Source organism: Lytechinus pictus, chromosome 12 (genome assembly GCF_037042905.1).
Source record: "Lytechinus pictus isolate F3 Inbred chromosome 12, Lp3.0, whole genome shotgun sequence".
NCBI classification, from domain to species: domain Eukaryota; kingdom Metazoa; phylum Echinodermata; class Echinoidea; order Temnopleuroida; family Toxopneustidae; genus Lytechinus; species Lytechinus pictus.
Window position 1 is genome coordinate 24,994,106 of NC_087256.1, and position 17,661 is coordinate 25,011,766.

General features: G+C 36.3%; 1 protein-coding gene across 2 annotated transcripts; it reads left to right on the forward strand.

Annotated features, from left to right (window-relative positions):
- Positions 1-324: 324 nt before the first annotated feature.
- On the forward strand, positions 325-15,090 carry LOC129272311 (max dimerization protein 1-like). 2 transcript variants are annotated; one of them, XM_054909460.2, is made up of 6 exons: positions 325-613; positions 993-1,071; positions 1,717-1,752; positions 6,349-6,463; positions 8,339-8,498; positions 9,702-15,090. In XM_054909460.2, exons 1-6 carry the CDS (start codon positions 544-546, stop codon positions 9,815-9,817), a joined length of 576 nt encoding a protein of 191 aa, XP_054765435.1. In that variant the 5' UTR covers positions 325-543; the 3' UTR covers positions 9,818-15,090. The 2 variants fall into 2 exon arrangements, with proteins under 2 accessions (XP_054765435.1, XP_054765437.1); XM_054909462.2 differs by having other exon boundaries at positions 352-613; positions 1,720-1,752.
- The last annotated feature ends 2,571 nt before the right edge of the window (positions 15,091-17,661 follow it).

Consider the following 17,661-nt stretch of genomic DNA (forward strand, 5'->3'; position numbering starts at 1 on the left):
ACTAATATTAAAAAACACACCGTTCAAAACCTTCAATTTTGTCCAAAATCAGTGCCATTTCCTCAATACCCAATACCCTTCGGTGCAATAACATATACAGATCAGCTGGACATAGGCTATGCAGGCTTCAGCTTTCCACATTTTACTTGCACGCACGTTGGGTTTGTTGATGTTTTGAGTAAAAACTGGGCGTGGTGTACCCACGTGTGTTACACATGGACTTTTGCCATGATCGAGGTACGAGCTCGCGATTGGCTGGCTAAAAATATCTTCCGTAACCTGGGTTGGCTTGACCAATGGAATGAGTGCAGAGAAGCACGTGACATGTTTGTTTGCATTCTCGATCCTGTCATGTCAAGCGAACTCTGCGCCCGCTTACCACGTATTATATCCTGCGCATATTCGCTCGCGATAAATTTGTGTTGCATGAAGAAATGTACACAAACCTGTGGAGGAACAGACGAGAACGGAAACATCCTAGCTATTTGTGATCGAAACGGGCATTTTTACAGATTTTTAGTCTAATCTAGACCCTATTTTAAGATGATGGAAGGCCTACTAAACATTGAGCAGTTGCTCCAAGCTGCAGAGTTTTTGGAAAGGAGAGAAAGAGGTAAGATATTGTTTCTACAGCAACTTCGTTGACGTTGATGAGTCAGGAGCAGTGTGCAATTGTTTGTGCGATTGGGGTATTTTGACAGGTCGGTTCATGTTTGTTGGTTGTTTGTAGCTGAGCTAGCTAGCTCGCCCTACGTGGAGGTTGATTGATCATGTACATGTAATTTATATTTAATCCTTCTATTTTTATTAATCTAAATGAACTTAAAACATTTGCTTTAACGTGAGAGACTGGTGTGAATATTGTGTGAGAGTAAAAAAAGTTGGGAGAAAAAGAAGTCGAGAAAAGACATCTTGATGCGAGACTGATAATCCTCCCAATTTCTCCTAAAACTAAAAGAGTCCTATTTATTATTGTTGTAATTTATTTCCAGAACATGGTTATGCATCACCATACACACATGAAGCAAATCATAAGAGGAAACATCGGGTGAAGAGGCTGAATTCCAATAGGTAGGATCAAATTCTAAACAATATTTGTTTTACAGTTGAATAAGTTCAATTGTGTCAAGAGTTTTTAGGTTAGGCATGTTCCTTCTTGTCTTGTTTGTTTATCATGGGGCCATGAGACTATAATTAGAATTGTGACAGGTTGGATGATTGTTCGTGTATATCTACAGCATGGATTCTACATTAACCCCAGTGATATAAGTTGAGCTAATCATGTCAAATCATGGAGTCTTTTTTTGGAGATCTTCACTCAAATTCCACACTAAAGAAAATAATTGAGTCTCAAATAAATGTCTTAGATTTATGGTGGTCAACTACGATAGAATGTTAAAATTACAGATCGAATTTATACTTTTAATGAGTGACCATAATGAGCCATCAAAACTAGTGACAGCAATGACAATGGTTTCACTTTGTCCAGTCACAAACTGGGCGGTATTGATCGCCCCTGCCATTTCTTCAGTTTGTTGACTGGCGCCCATTTTTTGATCAGCTGTGAATTAGTGTGTAAAGCGACGAAGTCAGCTGTTCTCAAAACATGCATGCCCCCAAGTTAAGTCATTATTTGCATTGTACTGATTGAAAATCGCAACAGTCTCAGTGATATTGTGGTAATCTATGTTTCATTTTTGTGGTTTATTCATACAGTAGCCGATCAACGCACAATGAATTAGAGAAAAATAGGTAAGAAATTTGTTGTTTACAAAATGGGCCCTGCCCACCACCACGTATCCATTGACCTCTTGCCTTTCGTCCTCCATTTGTTTTGTGCACACGTGTGCTAGCTGCGGGTGTGTGTGAGCTCGCTCTCCATTGACTGCATGTGTACGAGAATACTATGCATGTGGGAGACGTGTGTGTATCCGGGTGTGTACCTCATAATGAACTGTGTGTGTGTGTGTATTAGTATTGTGCTTGCTATGCCCAGCTGTATGCACAGATGATTGTGTGTATTGTATGTAGATTATACCGGGTACCGGCACGGCGGGGGTGTTTGTTGACTGTTGACCGTTATAGTTGTTGTGGGATTCCCTCCAAATTTTGTGAGTGAAGGGTTTTGTTGAGTTCGTTGAGGCTGGCCCCCAGAATTGATTACATCACCCGGAGGTGGAATATGGAGTCGGTCAACGAAGTACCAATACTATTGCCGTACTAGGAAATTAGGATGTAATTTTTGGTTGGGTATATTAAAAAAAGGAAATACTTGATTTGACTAGAAGTCTATCTTTTCTGTCCAATGAAAATGAAAATTATGGAGATTTTAGCTAGATCTCCAGACTTTTTACAAAATAAAGTTATAAACCCACCTCTCCCCTAAAGAAAATCTTAAAAAGTAAGATGATTTTTCATAAATATATTAATATTCATACTATTTCATGGCAATCCATGCTGTAAAATAATAGGCCTAGAATTAGAAATTCTCATGGAAAATATAGGTTCATTAAAAAATGTCAAGTACAGCCTACATGCCTCATTGTAGGTATTCCCAGAAGTAGACTATATGATAAAAAAGCTAATTAATTTTTTTTTGGGAAATTAATTTGCAAGCACAGTTAGTTTTGTTGGATTAAACACATTTTTCATAATGAAATCAAGCAATTTAACAACCATTTGTAATCAAGAAGTCAGTCCTCACTTGCAGAAATATAAAATCATTGAATTTTTATTTTTTTGAAAAAGGGAATCTTGATAGTTAACAGAGTAGGCTTACTTGTAGCCTACTTGTTTTCTTGAGAAGGGGAGGGGCAACCTTTGCCTCCAAATCAATTGACTGGTGCCTGATGTAATCTCTTTTGTGAATATAGAAGGTCTATTCTCATAGCCTATTTCATGCAAATGAGGTAAATGGCTGGCTTGTTGGACACAAAAGGCAGTCCCTGCTTGGTCACAGCTGAGGGACAAGGGCTTTCCATTCAACCATTCAAGGTGTGCCTGGCAGCTTTCCAACATCCCCAAACAACAATTGAATTATTTGCTTGTTTTCTTTCTCACTTGTAAATTTCACAACAATTTGCCTCTACATGCATTTTTTTTCGCTTGAATCTCTTTTTTTTTTCTTGATTCCTCCTTCATATTTTCTCAGTAGACTCGGATTGGTGTGACGACATGTCAAAGAATAAATAAATAAAAAATCAAGGTTTTTTTCTTTCTTTTTATCTTACAGTGTGTGATGAATAAAGGTAGTGAAAATTATGATAAGCAAATCGATAAACAAGCAATTTTGTTGCAATATGTATCCACAAAATCCAATGAAACTGTGCCTATATATTGGCATATGACTTTTCTCCATGATTCTTGCAGAAAATAGGGCATGTACTACCGGTACATGAACAATCATTCAGGATCACATTTTGTGCTTTTGTCTTTATTTTGGCATTTGATGCACCCCCCCAAAAAAAATCCTACAAACTACAATGGAACAAAAAAAAGAAAGAAAACGAAAATCTACATAATTGTCTGTGTTCCATTTTAAATGCAATCACTGTATTTCATTGAAGAAGAAAAACAAAGAATTGAATGAAATAATCAAAATCAAATTAAGATTTCTGGCTTTTGCAACATGATGGAAACCAAGCCAAGTCAGATTAACTCTTTTCAGTTTGCTGTTTTCACATACAAATTCACACATAAACCTGTATTTGCAAACGCAATCAACTCTGTGTGATACATAAAATAAAATCATGAAAAAGTTGCAATTAATGATCAAGAAAAAAAATAGAAATAAACTTTGCAAATTTGAAGATTAAAAACTGGTCAATAATTCATTGTCCCAAGTAAATATAGTGGATATAATAACTTGTCCTCCGTGATTATGGACATATTGGAAGTTATGTTTTTAGAAGGAAAAGCAACAACGAAGGCAGCATGGTGTTACTGGGGAGCGTTTCACAAAATAAAAAGTGATTTTTTTCTGACTGATCCTGTAAATAAGCTACTGCAAATCCTTGCATCTGGTTGGCTGATGGCAAGTTAGTCAGTGAAAATCGCCTACAAAACTTTCCTTGCAACTCGCCCCATCCACACAATAAGATGTTAAGATCCTGACAATACCCGATTGCCCGGTCCCTGGGCATTTTCAAAAGAGTCGATTGCTAGTTTTGCTCTGCAGGCCCTACGCTAAAGGCTACATTACCATACTTTAGGGGTCATTGAGTGTGTGTGTGTGTCACTGCAGCTGCACAAACTGTGGTACTCGCACAAGTCATAAACATTGTTCAGATTTGTTGATACTATATAGGCCTATGTACATGAACTGGCTTATCTATGCATGAACCAGGCAGGCTGTAAGTGATTTACTATAACCAGTAGTAGGCCTACATAACATGCAAGATATTGGGTGTGTCACACTACTCCATTACTGAAATGTTACCATTTTTATGTCCAAGTACATTGAATGGCATGATGAAAATGGATATTACAATAATATGTGCAGCACAAATGAAGGTTCCATGGCATTTGCTCCGGCGATAATTTTTCTGCTGCAAATTCCATGCATTTTTTAATGGAGCTAGTATACAAATTCAACCCTAAATTTAACACTATACCCTATCCTAAACCGAAACTTAAAACCCTATTGCAACCCTAACCCAATACTCTTAGATGAATTAAAGCCTGGAGGGATTGCCGCTGGAGCAAATGTTGTGCCGCCCAAATAAATGCCAATGCATTAAAGTGCATGGGTACTGGGCACGTTGAAAATTTGGGGATTACCTGACAAAAAAAAGAAAGAAAACAAAATTTTGCTCTGCCTCCACAAACCCCATTACTTTTTGTGTTATATATACCCTTGGCACAAATACAGTAATCTAGATAGGCCTACATTAGTACAGTGTACCTTAGAAGCTGTATAGTATTATACAGATGTAAGCCTTCAGCCCTGTAATGTATACAATCAACACAATCATTTGTGACTGTTCATGGTCATACACATGTAGGCTACTTAGGCATACTTGTACATGTATGTACATTTGCTTTATAAACTTTCAAGTGGATTGTGCGGCCCTGCACTGGGATGTGATGTGAATTTTACACCTAAAATAAAAATGATCAGTGATCACACAATTTTTTTTTCTTCAAATTTGTAATTGCAATTAATGCATGAAGATAAGATTTTAATAAGGGAGTGGCACCTCCTAAGATGGCCCCTCCCCGTACACCATGAATTATATTGTTTAAGAAAGCGAGTGTATTCATTTTTTCAAACCTGTTCCAAATTTGACCTGAATAGTTCAAGTTGACTGACATCCAACTAATTCAAAGAACTGCAGAAGAAAGTATGAAGTGTGCACATTGTTTAGAATATAATGGGAGGGAGTCTGCCAAGTATGGAGTGGTTTTGGAACCCTTCTCGTAACTAGTCATGTGATCAGCCTGTCATGTGATCAAACCAATGTGTGAGAGGAAATGACCGAGGGGTTCAGAGAACTATCTCTGTACGCAGTGATCATGTGAGTGTGTGGGAATGACTGACTGCAGTATAGTACGTGACTCTGCACACGGGCGTGTAATGGAGATATGCTTGGTTGCATGTACATGTACATGTAGCAGTCAGTGTCAAGGAAGTTATATTGTATTCATTGTTTACATATTTGGCAATTGATAGTACGAAGGGGGTACCACTGTATTTTAAAAACATGTTCAGTTTACATTTCAAGTACGTCGTTCGGCAACGTGATTTGGTATAAATGGGATTTGTTTGTGCAGCAGTCATTGCTCCTATGCAATGCTAATCACTGTTCAAATGGGGCTTTTCTAATGAAGAAGTAATGAATAGATGAATGAATAAGGAAATAACGTACAATTTCTTTGAAATGATATAGGAAATATGATTTAAAAAATTGCATAATTTTCTTCCAAGAAACAATCTTAAAACTGAAAATACTACCCCAACTACCCTATATGTAAAGTAAAATCTGCACAAGTGAAACTTTTAATAATCAGTGGTTTTAAAGCAATTTTCAGCCCCATGATTAATGCCCATTAAAGAAAACAAAATATTTTTTTATTATTTTTGTCTCTATATATAGATTTCACTTAGGCAGAGATGGTAGAAAAAGAAAAAATAACTTTATAAGCAGTGATATTTTCATGCAATGCACAAATACATGTATGTACACTAATATGAGTGCCTGAAGTTGCCCTTTACTTTAGTACAGAGGCCAAAGTCGCTAATAATGCAAGGGGAATGTATATGTATTTTTCTGTGTTGACATAATTTCTTCTCATAAATTGTCAGTGGATAATCCTCCCTTCTTTTTTTTCCTCTTCTCATTTTTACAGGCGCGCACATTTAAGAACGTGCTTGGAGAGACTGAAAGAAATGGTACCACTCGATGGAGATATGCCTCGCCACACAACACTAGGTCTCTTAACAAATGCAAAAGACTTCATTGTGGTAAGAGAACTTCTCATTCAAAACTCAATTGACCATGTGCATGGACAATATTGAAAATAAAATGAAGGGGGGGAAAATGCTTAAGATTGATGTAGAAATTACTTCCCCTCCAATTTTTTTTTTCCGAATGTGATAAATTAATTTGAAAAAAAATGTAAGATTTTATCAAAACCTATTTGAGAATTTAGAAGTTGTGTTGTAGTGTCTTGTAAAACTGGGTAATGCTGTATGGTGAGCCAATGATTCTATTCTTCTATATACTGAACTCACTCACTGTATGGGGGTGGGTTTGGCTTACCCTATACAACTACTGATCCTTGAAAATCAAGTACTCCACACAAATCCTTCTTAACTTTTTTTAAACCTACATTGTTACAACCAACTCCCATGGTCAGATATCTCTCATTAGGCGGTTTCAAACCGCCTCGATCACAAGAATCCCCGTTAAATTACAAGAACATTTTTAGGCTAAAAAATACCCATTAATTATTCCTGCATTCACACCGCCCCGAGACATACCCTTCGGGATAAATTCCTGAAGTTAGGAGCATGCGCAGTATGGTCTAATAAGCAGGCAAGGCGCGAGATTCAAAACCACTAGCCCAGCAGCCATCCACGGCGCCCGCGCCCAACGACATGCTGGGCTAAAAGATCCCGTAAAATTGCTTTCACATTGCCAAAATACCTCCGACCTTGGAAAAATCCCCGCGAAAGTTCTCGTAATTTCGCCAAGTACCTACTATTTAGCGGGTATTTTCTTTCGGGGAAATTACGCGTAGTTTGCTTTCACATTAACAAAATACCTGGTATTTTCTGATCAGAGAATACCTGGAACTGACGAACTTCGAGGCGGTCTGAAACCATCTAATGAGGCAGTGGGGTAAAAATGTTGAAAGTCACCATTTCATGGGTCTAATAGAATCCAAAGCTAATCTGCATTCAGAGATTGTTTGTGATATTGGCATGGTTGGTCGGAGATATACATGTACAGAATTTGATTAAAACAACCGTAACTTTAAACAGTAAAGTACTTTCAGCATGGTGACATGCTGGAATGATAATCGTCATGGTTGATTTAGCGGGAAGTGTGGGATTAGTGGTATTTTGTAATCTAATCTGAGCCCATGACTCTAATCTGATCTTGGCCTCATATTCATTGATGTTCTAGGTCAGCTGAGGGCTAAAAATGTGGAAAGGAAAGCTTACAAATGCAATCTACATTTACATGTGCACGTAGAGCGTGTGGATTCTGCAAGATCCCATGTCGGTTGCAAGCATGGGCTTTGTTGGAGTGCACATGTAGCTCTTGAAATATGAAACATTGTTGGAGTGCACACATGTAGCTCTTGAAATATGAAACATTTGGTGGAAAATCAAAAGTTTGAAAGTGTGTGCAGTTGATCATGAGACCATGCCTTGTCATATTCATGGCAGTCAACATTGCATTCTCGAATTTGGATATTTGAATTTCTTTTTATAAATAGCAAGCAATTTACTATTATGGTGGTGTAGATTGCTATCCATATCCTGGGAATGTCCTTCAAGCAGTCCTCCCCACCCCCCTTGTAAATGACAATTATTTCACATACATACGTGTATGGAGATATTAGCAGTTGGGTCATCTACTTGCTGACCACTCTTTAGACTTGTAAAAAATAAAAAAATAAAAAAAACAGAAAAAACCCTTTTGATACAAGGTCACATTTTTTTTTTGGGGGGGGGGTTGCATGGTGCACTCAAATGTTGAAGATATTTGGTTAGCCTATATCAATTTCAACTGAAATGCTCCAAAATAGTTAACCAGTCCATAGAAACACACTCCTGTTTTGAAGGTCCATTCTTTATTGTGACATTGTTTTCTGTTGTGTTTTACAGGATCTGGAGGAGAAGTCCGCGGGGTTTGCCTTACACAAAGACCAGCTATGCAGAGAACAGCGCTTCCTAAGACGGAGACTGGATTACTTACAGTCTACCTTACACAGACAGCGTCAAGACAGTACAGGAAGCTCATTGGCCTCGGATGACTCAGAGAAAGGTAACGTGTCTACGCCACAAGACTCTCCCCCTTTTTCTCTCTCCACTGATCTATTCTTAGAACATGATGACGTCAAGAGGAGAGTCATCATTCCCTTTCCAATACGTAAAAAGAGTAATCTATTTACAGTTAACCAAATCTAATGTGTCTTTTTTTTTTCAAGTATCATAATTGGAGAGTTAAACCACATTGAAAAGCTACTAAAAAAGGAGTAATACTCAACCAAATCTTATGTGTCTTATGTAATTGGAGAATTGATAGAACGTGAACATAGAGGCCTGTATTCTGAAGTCAGGTTTAACTTAGACCATGGTCTAATTCTGTGCTAAAATTATGGGAAGCCAAAAGTGTCAAAATTTTTATTAAGTTGTATGTTTCTTCTATTTACTGTTCTCTTTCCTGATTCATCGATGGAGACAATCATCTATTTATACTTCCTAGACAATTATGAATGATTTGAGAGCCAAATGAGCTGAAATATGATATCTCTACTGTTAGTGATTTATGTAACAATTGGCTATCCATACTTAAAGCACAACTTTAAACCTGACTTCAGAATACTGACCAGAGAGTACAGCAGAAATTGAATGAAACACCTACAAGGGTGGGGCCTGCAAGAACATCACAATAATTGTAATTATATGTTGCAATTTGCAAATGATAGATCTATTGCCATGGCAAAGTAGTGAATAGTTTCTGTAGCAATTGAATGAAATCACATTTAGTTTCCAGACTTATTTGGACTAAAGATTGATTTGCTATAAATGTAACTTTCTTGCAATACCTCATTGGAGAAGAAATACATTTGGAACTTACGTTAATTTTTGTATTTCTTGATGATAACACAATGATCATATGTTATGATATAGTTTGGAATATTTGTCCCAAATTAAAAAAAAAACTGGGTAATGAAATGTTGCAATATTAGGGAATTGATTAAAAATATCTTCCTTTTTGCAACAAGTATTTTTGTGAAGGCATGCGATGATGTTAATAATAAGGAAATGTAGATGATTTAGTAGAAGAGGTTATTTCGATCATTTGAATGATTTAGGTATGGGTAAAAAAAAAAAGAATATATATTTGATAGCTTTCAGTTTCACTGGAATATCTTTAAATTGCGAATCCCTACGTCCAATTGTACGCTTGGTTCTTGGTTATATTTGAGGAATAACGGTTATTTCGCTTCTCTTTCCTCCCCAGATGACGTTGATGTAATCGGGTATGACAGTGATAATCGCAGTATTGCATCGGATCTGAACAGCAGTGATGGGGATCTTGCGGTCGCTACCAAAGAGATTATCATCACTGACTTATAGCTCCAGAGAGAATTTCTATTCACAAAGTTTTTAACAAAATAATCTTCTTTACTTGCTGCTGTGTTTAAAGGAGTTCAAGAAAAGACTGTCTGTGTATTAACACCCGGTGGAGATATCCGTGGCCACACCCGCTGCCCGGTCTGCTGAGGAGTAACCAGTAAAGATATGAAATATTCAAGTGCCAATAAAAATATATCACATTCAGGAAATGGAGAAATTTTCAGATTTAAAGAGTTAGAAGAAAAGTTAGGTCATTTTTGAATGGCGACTATTTATGGAATAGCATTTGGGCAACATTTTATGTCATTAGCTGATAATGATTGGACAATGCTTGTTGACCAGTGAGTATAAGAAGATAATGAATTCCAATCAGTACCTCGACAATACTATTTCTCCCGTTGAGGAATACCTGTCATTCATACTATGTAGAGCTTTCATTCATGGAGTATTTTCCCATCATGAATACATGTACATTGATAGGAAATAGTTCATGAGATTTAAAACAAAATATTTGGTAATGCATTCAGTGGAATTCGAAATTTCAGTTGCATGAACACTCACAATTTGAAATTGCATGTGTGTTGATAATCATTTCTTGTTTAAAAAACACGCGAGTTCAATGTTACGGGCATTCAGAAGTCCTTGTGTATTAATAATGCCGACATGGCAGTCAAACTTGTCATGTTTTCTTTTTTGATTTTTCCTGTGGAGCTACGGGACTCTGTCCGTCATACACTGAATGTTTACTAATAATGATGTGTGTGAAAAATGTTTCAGTATTAAAAACTTTTGGGAGGGATTTCCCTCCGTGATTCTTATACTAGTTCCTTCTGTTTACATCCTCAATTGCTGCAATGAAAAAAAAGAGAGTTAAGTTACTATCACTCTAGATGCTGCAGTACATCTGCCTTTTTTGCATTATACCTACATGTACACTTCCTCCGACACAATTCCCTTCACGTGGTGCTGCATGGCTGCATTTGAAGAGCAAAACTAAAGTGTTGATTGTGAGTGGGCGAATTAAAACCAGAACAAAACACTCAATGCAGGTATACTACAGTGGATTCGCATTTAGCGATGATTAAGTGCCCTCTATTGACCAGTTTAAGACAGGCTGTTCTGGAGCTAACTTGCTAATTTGACATTTTTCACCAAGTAAAGCAAAGCTTCATAGTGGCAACTGATTGAATTGGCCAATTAGAAGGAGTCCTAAATATCCCTCATGTTCCAAAGAATTTTGCACGGGTTTGGTCATGTAGTTCAAGTGCAACCGGAAGAGTTGGATACTGTAAGTTCTACTTGGGTGTTCAGATATAAATCATGCAGATAAGAAAGCCACTAAATTCTCCAAGAGACAAATTGCACTGCACATAGAAATAGGTTTATGGGACCACGCACAAATCTTGTATGATTTTTGTGGCTTTTCTCTTCAGCTAATATTTGTCATGTCATTCTGAGAGCATTTTAAGTACATCCTCTTCAGGGGGACAGTCGTACTATGAAATGCTTCCTCATTAATGTCAGAAAATTGAGATGGGTTAACTGAGAAAAAAAAAGATAACCCCAAAAGCGCTTGAAATATGATCTAAACCCCCTGTATTTCAGCAGAAGGCTGTATGTTGTGAATCCACTGTTGTTCCTAAGAATAAAAGGTTAATATGTGAAATTGATAAAGCATGCCCTGAGAGAACAATGTAACTTGTGTATTCATCTCTTTCAGCATCTAATCTAAGAGCAAAGTCACAAATGTTTCAAAACCTCTTGGACTTGGGATTGAGATTCACATGGAAGTGTAGTTAACTCGATGATTGCTCTTTGGATTTCGAACTTAAGTTCTGCGGAGGCTTGTTTTGCAGACGTCGTTCTGTGACAGAACATCAAATGAATGATGAACGTAACATGTTGAACGTGTAATATGAAGTACTGCTAGTAGTAACCTGAATGGTCCAAGTTAACTGATGCTGCACATCAAATACTTTCTGAATGTACACCACCTCTCAAATAATAATGATAATTGATAATATTGTGAGTATGATTGAAAGTGTGAAACCATACTTCGATAACTTTCACTCAAGTCTCATCAGTCATAATTTTGATTCTTTAATTCAATAAACAAGGATTTTTTTTTTCTCTCCCTCTGGGTAAAAAATGTGCTCTATTTTCTCCTTTTTTTTATAAAAAGAAATCATTTATATTGTAATTACGATAAAGAGAGATAAAAATACTAGGTGTTATAGATGATTCACTTATGTAATAGTAGCTCTTAGTTATGTATGGTATTGGTAAAACTTGAAATGAAAAAAAAATATATTGAGTCTACATGTAATTCTTTTAAATTAGAGATTTAAAATGTCTTGTTTAGCCACGGATAGCAGGGCTCAAAAGAACCTTGTATAAGTCTTGGGATTAAGAAATTTAGTAGTGAGCAAGTAAAATTTAATTAAAAAGAGGGTAAAAGCAATAGATGGGGATAAAATTTGAGGTGTCTTATGAGGGAGAGATGTTAAAAAGAAAGGGGGAAATATGGTTATTGACCATCAACATGTATAAAAAGAAAAATATAACATTCCTCTGAAGAGAGGTGTAGATGTAGCATGGTTTTTTGTGCTTCAGTTTTCATTGTGATTTTAAAGGTTTGTGTACAGTTATGCAGCTACATGCCATGGTATGCTCTATGCTGCATGCTGCCGTTGAGGAGTTTGTAGTGATCGTTTCTAGCATATTATTTGTTAGTTTGAGTCTGTCTTGTGTATTGGTTTATATCTGGCAGCGTTTCTGCTGATTTTTATCAACGTGTATTGTGTACGATACAAAGTGTATTCTTCAGTGAATAAGAACCGCTTGTTTGTTTGTTTGTCGTCAAATTGAGATGATTTTTTTTATAAGGTTATTAATATATATGACTCTCTTGCTACTTTGCAAAAGGCAAATTATTTTATAACTTGTGAACACTATTTAAAGTACATGTAGAACATTTTATGTTTACTTGTAAATACAGGGTGCTTCTACAAATTCTGAAATCTTAATATAAAATAGAATAGCCCTTATCGTGCAGTTTGCAAGCAATCTGCTTTTGATTTGTCTTTTTCTAATATCAATTTGTTTAAAGGAATTGTTTCACTATCATTAAGGATTGATATAAAGAAGTTACAGGCAAATACATGTAATGAAAGGCACAGTGTAAGTTTCCTGATATTGAAGATTTTTGAGATTCTGGTCGAATGTAAATTGTTGCACGCTACATAATATTTGTATGGAGTATCAAAGTGATGATGTCATAGTCCTTTGTTACATCATAGCGATGGTTCCAAACAGACAAATAGTTATTATTATCATTTTTTTTTTTTTGGGGGGGGGCTACTTTTTACAATCTTATGCCTAAATCTACAACATTGGGTACAATTTAATAATATTACCGTGATTGGGGACTTTCGAGGGCTCGATATTTATTTTCAAATTTCCAGGGCACTTTAAACCATTTTGGGATGAAATTGCCTGAGGCTTCTGTATTGTTTTACATGGTTCCAAATCGGTAATCTATGCACCAGTGGATCCAGTCACACCAAGACCAAACCGAGCAACAGTATGCCATTCAATATCTGCAATCACTTCAATCACAGACCTCGAGGCTACTTGAAACTGTTTGGAATCAGTTGCCATGGGGACGAATGACGGTGATGTCACACTTTCGTCCTCTTTCAAGAAGAATGTCCACATATTAAGAGTGAATAAGATAGGGATAGTAATTCTTGTATGTTCACAAGTCAGCTTCCTCTGTACTAAATGCATGCAGGGATATCATTATCGCATAGTACTTCTAAAATAACTCCATTGTAACTGTCAGCAATACTTTCCAGATATTCCTGGGTCCCGTTCCATAATGACATGTCGTAGTAACAAATGCACAATTCTAATACCAAATTTTCCATCAGCCAATCCGATATGAGGATTTCAGTAGCTTTTAACTGTTATTGCTAATGTGTTATTGTAACATGCTTAATGAAACGGGTCCCTATCCCAGTTACCATTCATTTCTTCCATTACTTAGGGGTGTTGCAGAAAACTTAGTTGCAATTGATTGCAAATGACCAACTGATTATCATATCACTAGGGAAACTTTCTTGCGCTAAATCAGATTCCCAATTCAATTGTCTTGATTCTTATTCTTAATAAGCATCAGAATGGAAAATAAGATATTTAAAAATTTGGATTTTGCATTGATGTTTTGGGTATCTCATTTAGCTCAAGAACGATATAACTGTTGTTTGGAGAGCCTTGCATCAACTTACGGACGTCATTATGAAACAGTCCCCAGCAATTGGTTGTAAACTTGCAGCCAATTGTTAAGAATAATGATTTACCAGTTTCTTGCAATGCCCCTGAAGAAATGTAATTATTTCCCACTTGAATGACAAAGTATGCCTTTTTTTCTCAAAGTAAGTTAATAGTTATCCTTATTCATCCCCATCAGTAAATTTATTACAACCAAGCTTGTTATGAACATGATTGGATCAAATGAAAAATCTGTGATCAAGTAAGGTTCACTGAAATGGAAATAATAGCTGCATATTTTGTTGAATGTGCTATTACAATTTACATCACATAATTTCTTCATGAAATGCGAAAAGGATCAACTTTTTTAAAAAGTGAGTAGAAGGATAAATTATTTTAGGAAGCTATTTTCTCAGCATTCTTATGCCAATTTCATCTTCATCATTGTATTACATACCATTTTCCCTTTTTTTTTTTTTTGGTAGGAACAATGTAAATGTTGCCCTTGAATGAAGTGCTACATGGATGTAGTGTATGAACTTTGTCCGCAGTTTCCAACTGTTTTAAAAGCCCCATTCAGCCTTCTTGCCTATGATAAATTGTTTTTTTATCAAGTCCACTCCCACACCATTTCTTAATCTTCCTCCATTTTATTGGAAACTGAACTCAAGAAGCAGCCACCACAAACAGACTTATTTATTTCACTTTATTTTTTGCATTTGTACAAAGTGTGAACTTAAATTATAAACAGATTTGACCCTGTAAAAGTCTGAGATTTTTTTTTCAGTGTTAACTCATTTCAATGATTATTCTTTTTTAAAGTTTTGTAAATACTGCCTTTTTCTGTATGTTGAAAATAATTATCAGAATTGTATATGTCTACAATATATATTACTGTAGAAATTATTTGTAGATCTCTGCTTGTATTGTGTGTAAACTATGATAAATGAAATAAAAAGTTCTATTTCCACATAAGAGAATAAATTGTGTGAACTATTATATACTTTATAGTGAATTGTTTATTTTTGTGTACCATAAGCCTGATTAATCATGTAGTGCGTGCTTTTGATTTTCCTTCAAGATCATGATGCATTCTGAAAGTGATCTCAATTTTACTCATAATTTTTACACATCGATGCTCTTTATTATGGGGGGGGGGGGACTCTAAATGGTGAAATACATGTAAAGTTAGTGTTGCTGTGGGAGACAGACTGCAAGAGTGAAGGGGAGGGGGGATTGCTGCTCGAAATATAAGACCCATGCAAGTGAGTTGGGGAGTCACTCATTGGCGGCGCAAGCCAAACAATTTAGGGGGGGACCACCAACATTTTTTGATAAGCAAAAAAAAAAAAAAGTTATATATCAACCAAAATTTTAGGGGGGACCGACAAAAAATAGGGGGACCGTCCCCCCCACCTCAAATTTAGGGGGGGACACGTCCCCCTGTCCCCCCCCCTGCTTCCGCCGCCTATGGAGTCACTTGCAGACTCGTTGAAAGAACGGGTATTAAGCAGCTCCCCTATATGTGTAAAGGGGAATCCAACCTAAATAAAAACTTGTTTGTAGAGGAAAAGGAAAAATCAGACAAGTTGATGGTGAAAGTTTGAACAATATCAGACAAACAATAAAAAAATTATGAAATTGTACACTAAACCCATGACATGTTAGAAGGACTACTCTTCCATGTATTGCAATACATAAAATAGCTAATATTTATTTTTGTTTCAAAAGTTTCACTTCAATTTTTTTTTTTTTCATGAGGACATAAAACAATTTACTACGTGGGTTATATATAGATTACTGCCCCAGGGGAATGGGTACCTAGGCGAAAACCATAAATCCCTGATAATTAAGTTCATGGCCTATGGGAAAGTTTTCCTTGCCCTATAGCTTGTCATAATTTACTTACCCAGTTGCCAATTTGAAATCTACATAGTCTTAGGGACCTCAATTTTAAAGCAGCCATAATTTTTTATTGCTTGTCCGATTTCTTTCAAACTTTCACCATTCTGTTTTATTTATTTTTCTCCTTTCCAATACAACATGTTATGACCAAGGCTGGATTCCCATTTAAAATTGGGTTGGATTCCGAATAAGATTTGTAACCATGCTATACGGGACTTGAAGGGTTATTTCAATGTCATTTCAATTCTCCTCAGAATTCAACCAGGAGGTGCGTTGGCTCAGTCGGTAGTTTCAGATTCCGGTGACCCAGGTTCGATTCCCACTTGGTGCGCTAGTGCCCTTTGCTAAGGCATTAATCCTCATTACCTTAAAGGAATGGTCCGGGCTGAAAGTATTTATAGCTTAATAAATAGAGTAGAATTCAATGAGCAAAATGCCGAAAAGTTCATCAAAATCAGATAACAAATAACAAAGTTATTGAATTTTAAAGTTTAGCAATATTTTGTGAAAAAAGTCGTCATGAATATTCATTAGATGGGCTGATGATGTCACATCTCCACTTGTTCTTTTGTATTTTATTATATGAAATTGGGTTTATGCAAAAAAAATTCTCCAAGAACTAGAAAATTTGGATTGACAACTGATTTAGTGCATTAGATATTTATTGCTGCAACTTATTTCATTATAAGGGAGACATATTATTCACACAAGTATGAAATAATGAAAAAAATATGATTTAATGTAATAACATAAGAAAACGGAAAGTGGAGGAGATGTGACATCATCAGCCAACCTAACGAATATTCATGACGACTGTTTTCACAAAATATGGCTAAATTTTAAACTTCAATAACTTATTATTTGTTATCCGATTTTGATGAAATTTTCGGCATTTTGCTTAGTGAATTCTACTCTATGTATTGAAATAAAAATAATTTCAGCCCGGACCATCCCTTTCAGCAGTTGGTCCTCTGGTTGCTTGCCTTAATATACAAGCATTCATGCTTTCTTATCGATCAAGTAAAAAAAAATCACACCTTTTACCATTTACCATTTTACTGAAAGGCAGTCCTCCCCAATAAGTTGATTTGAACGCCAATAAAGATCAAAGAATCCATATGACCATGGACCTATTACGAAGTCCATGATATGACGAACACTGAAAACATGATGGGCAATATGAAAAATCAAAGGTGACTGACAATGCCACACTGCATGAACACTGAACTGCTATTTCTTTCGAATTTTACTCTGAAATATTCCTTTTTTCTCCAGTAAAGTGGTGTATGGTTTCATTGCTTTGTGAACATGGGACATTATAACATGATTCAGTCAAGAGATATCCTGATGTTAAGTAGTCAACTGTTTCTTTTATGGTCAAATTTTGAGGCGTGTGCCCCCCCCCCCCCACCTTGCAGGCTATAAGAATATTTATTCACACTCGCCATTTCTACAATAGATATGAGCAAAACCCCAAAATCCTATGAAAATCTAATTTTGTGACATATAAACATCATATGCCCTTTTCCTTTCCTTTCTTCTTACTCCTATTTTCAGTTCTTGGTAAAGGAACTTTTTTGGGAGGGGGCAAGCCGGGAGGGGGGGGGGGGGGGGCTCAAAGTGGCCCCTCCCCATCTGTACGTATGCCGGTTTATAATATGCACTCA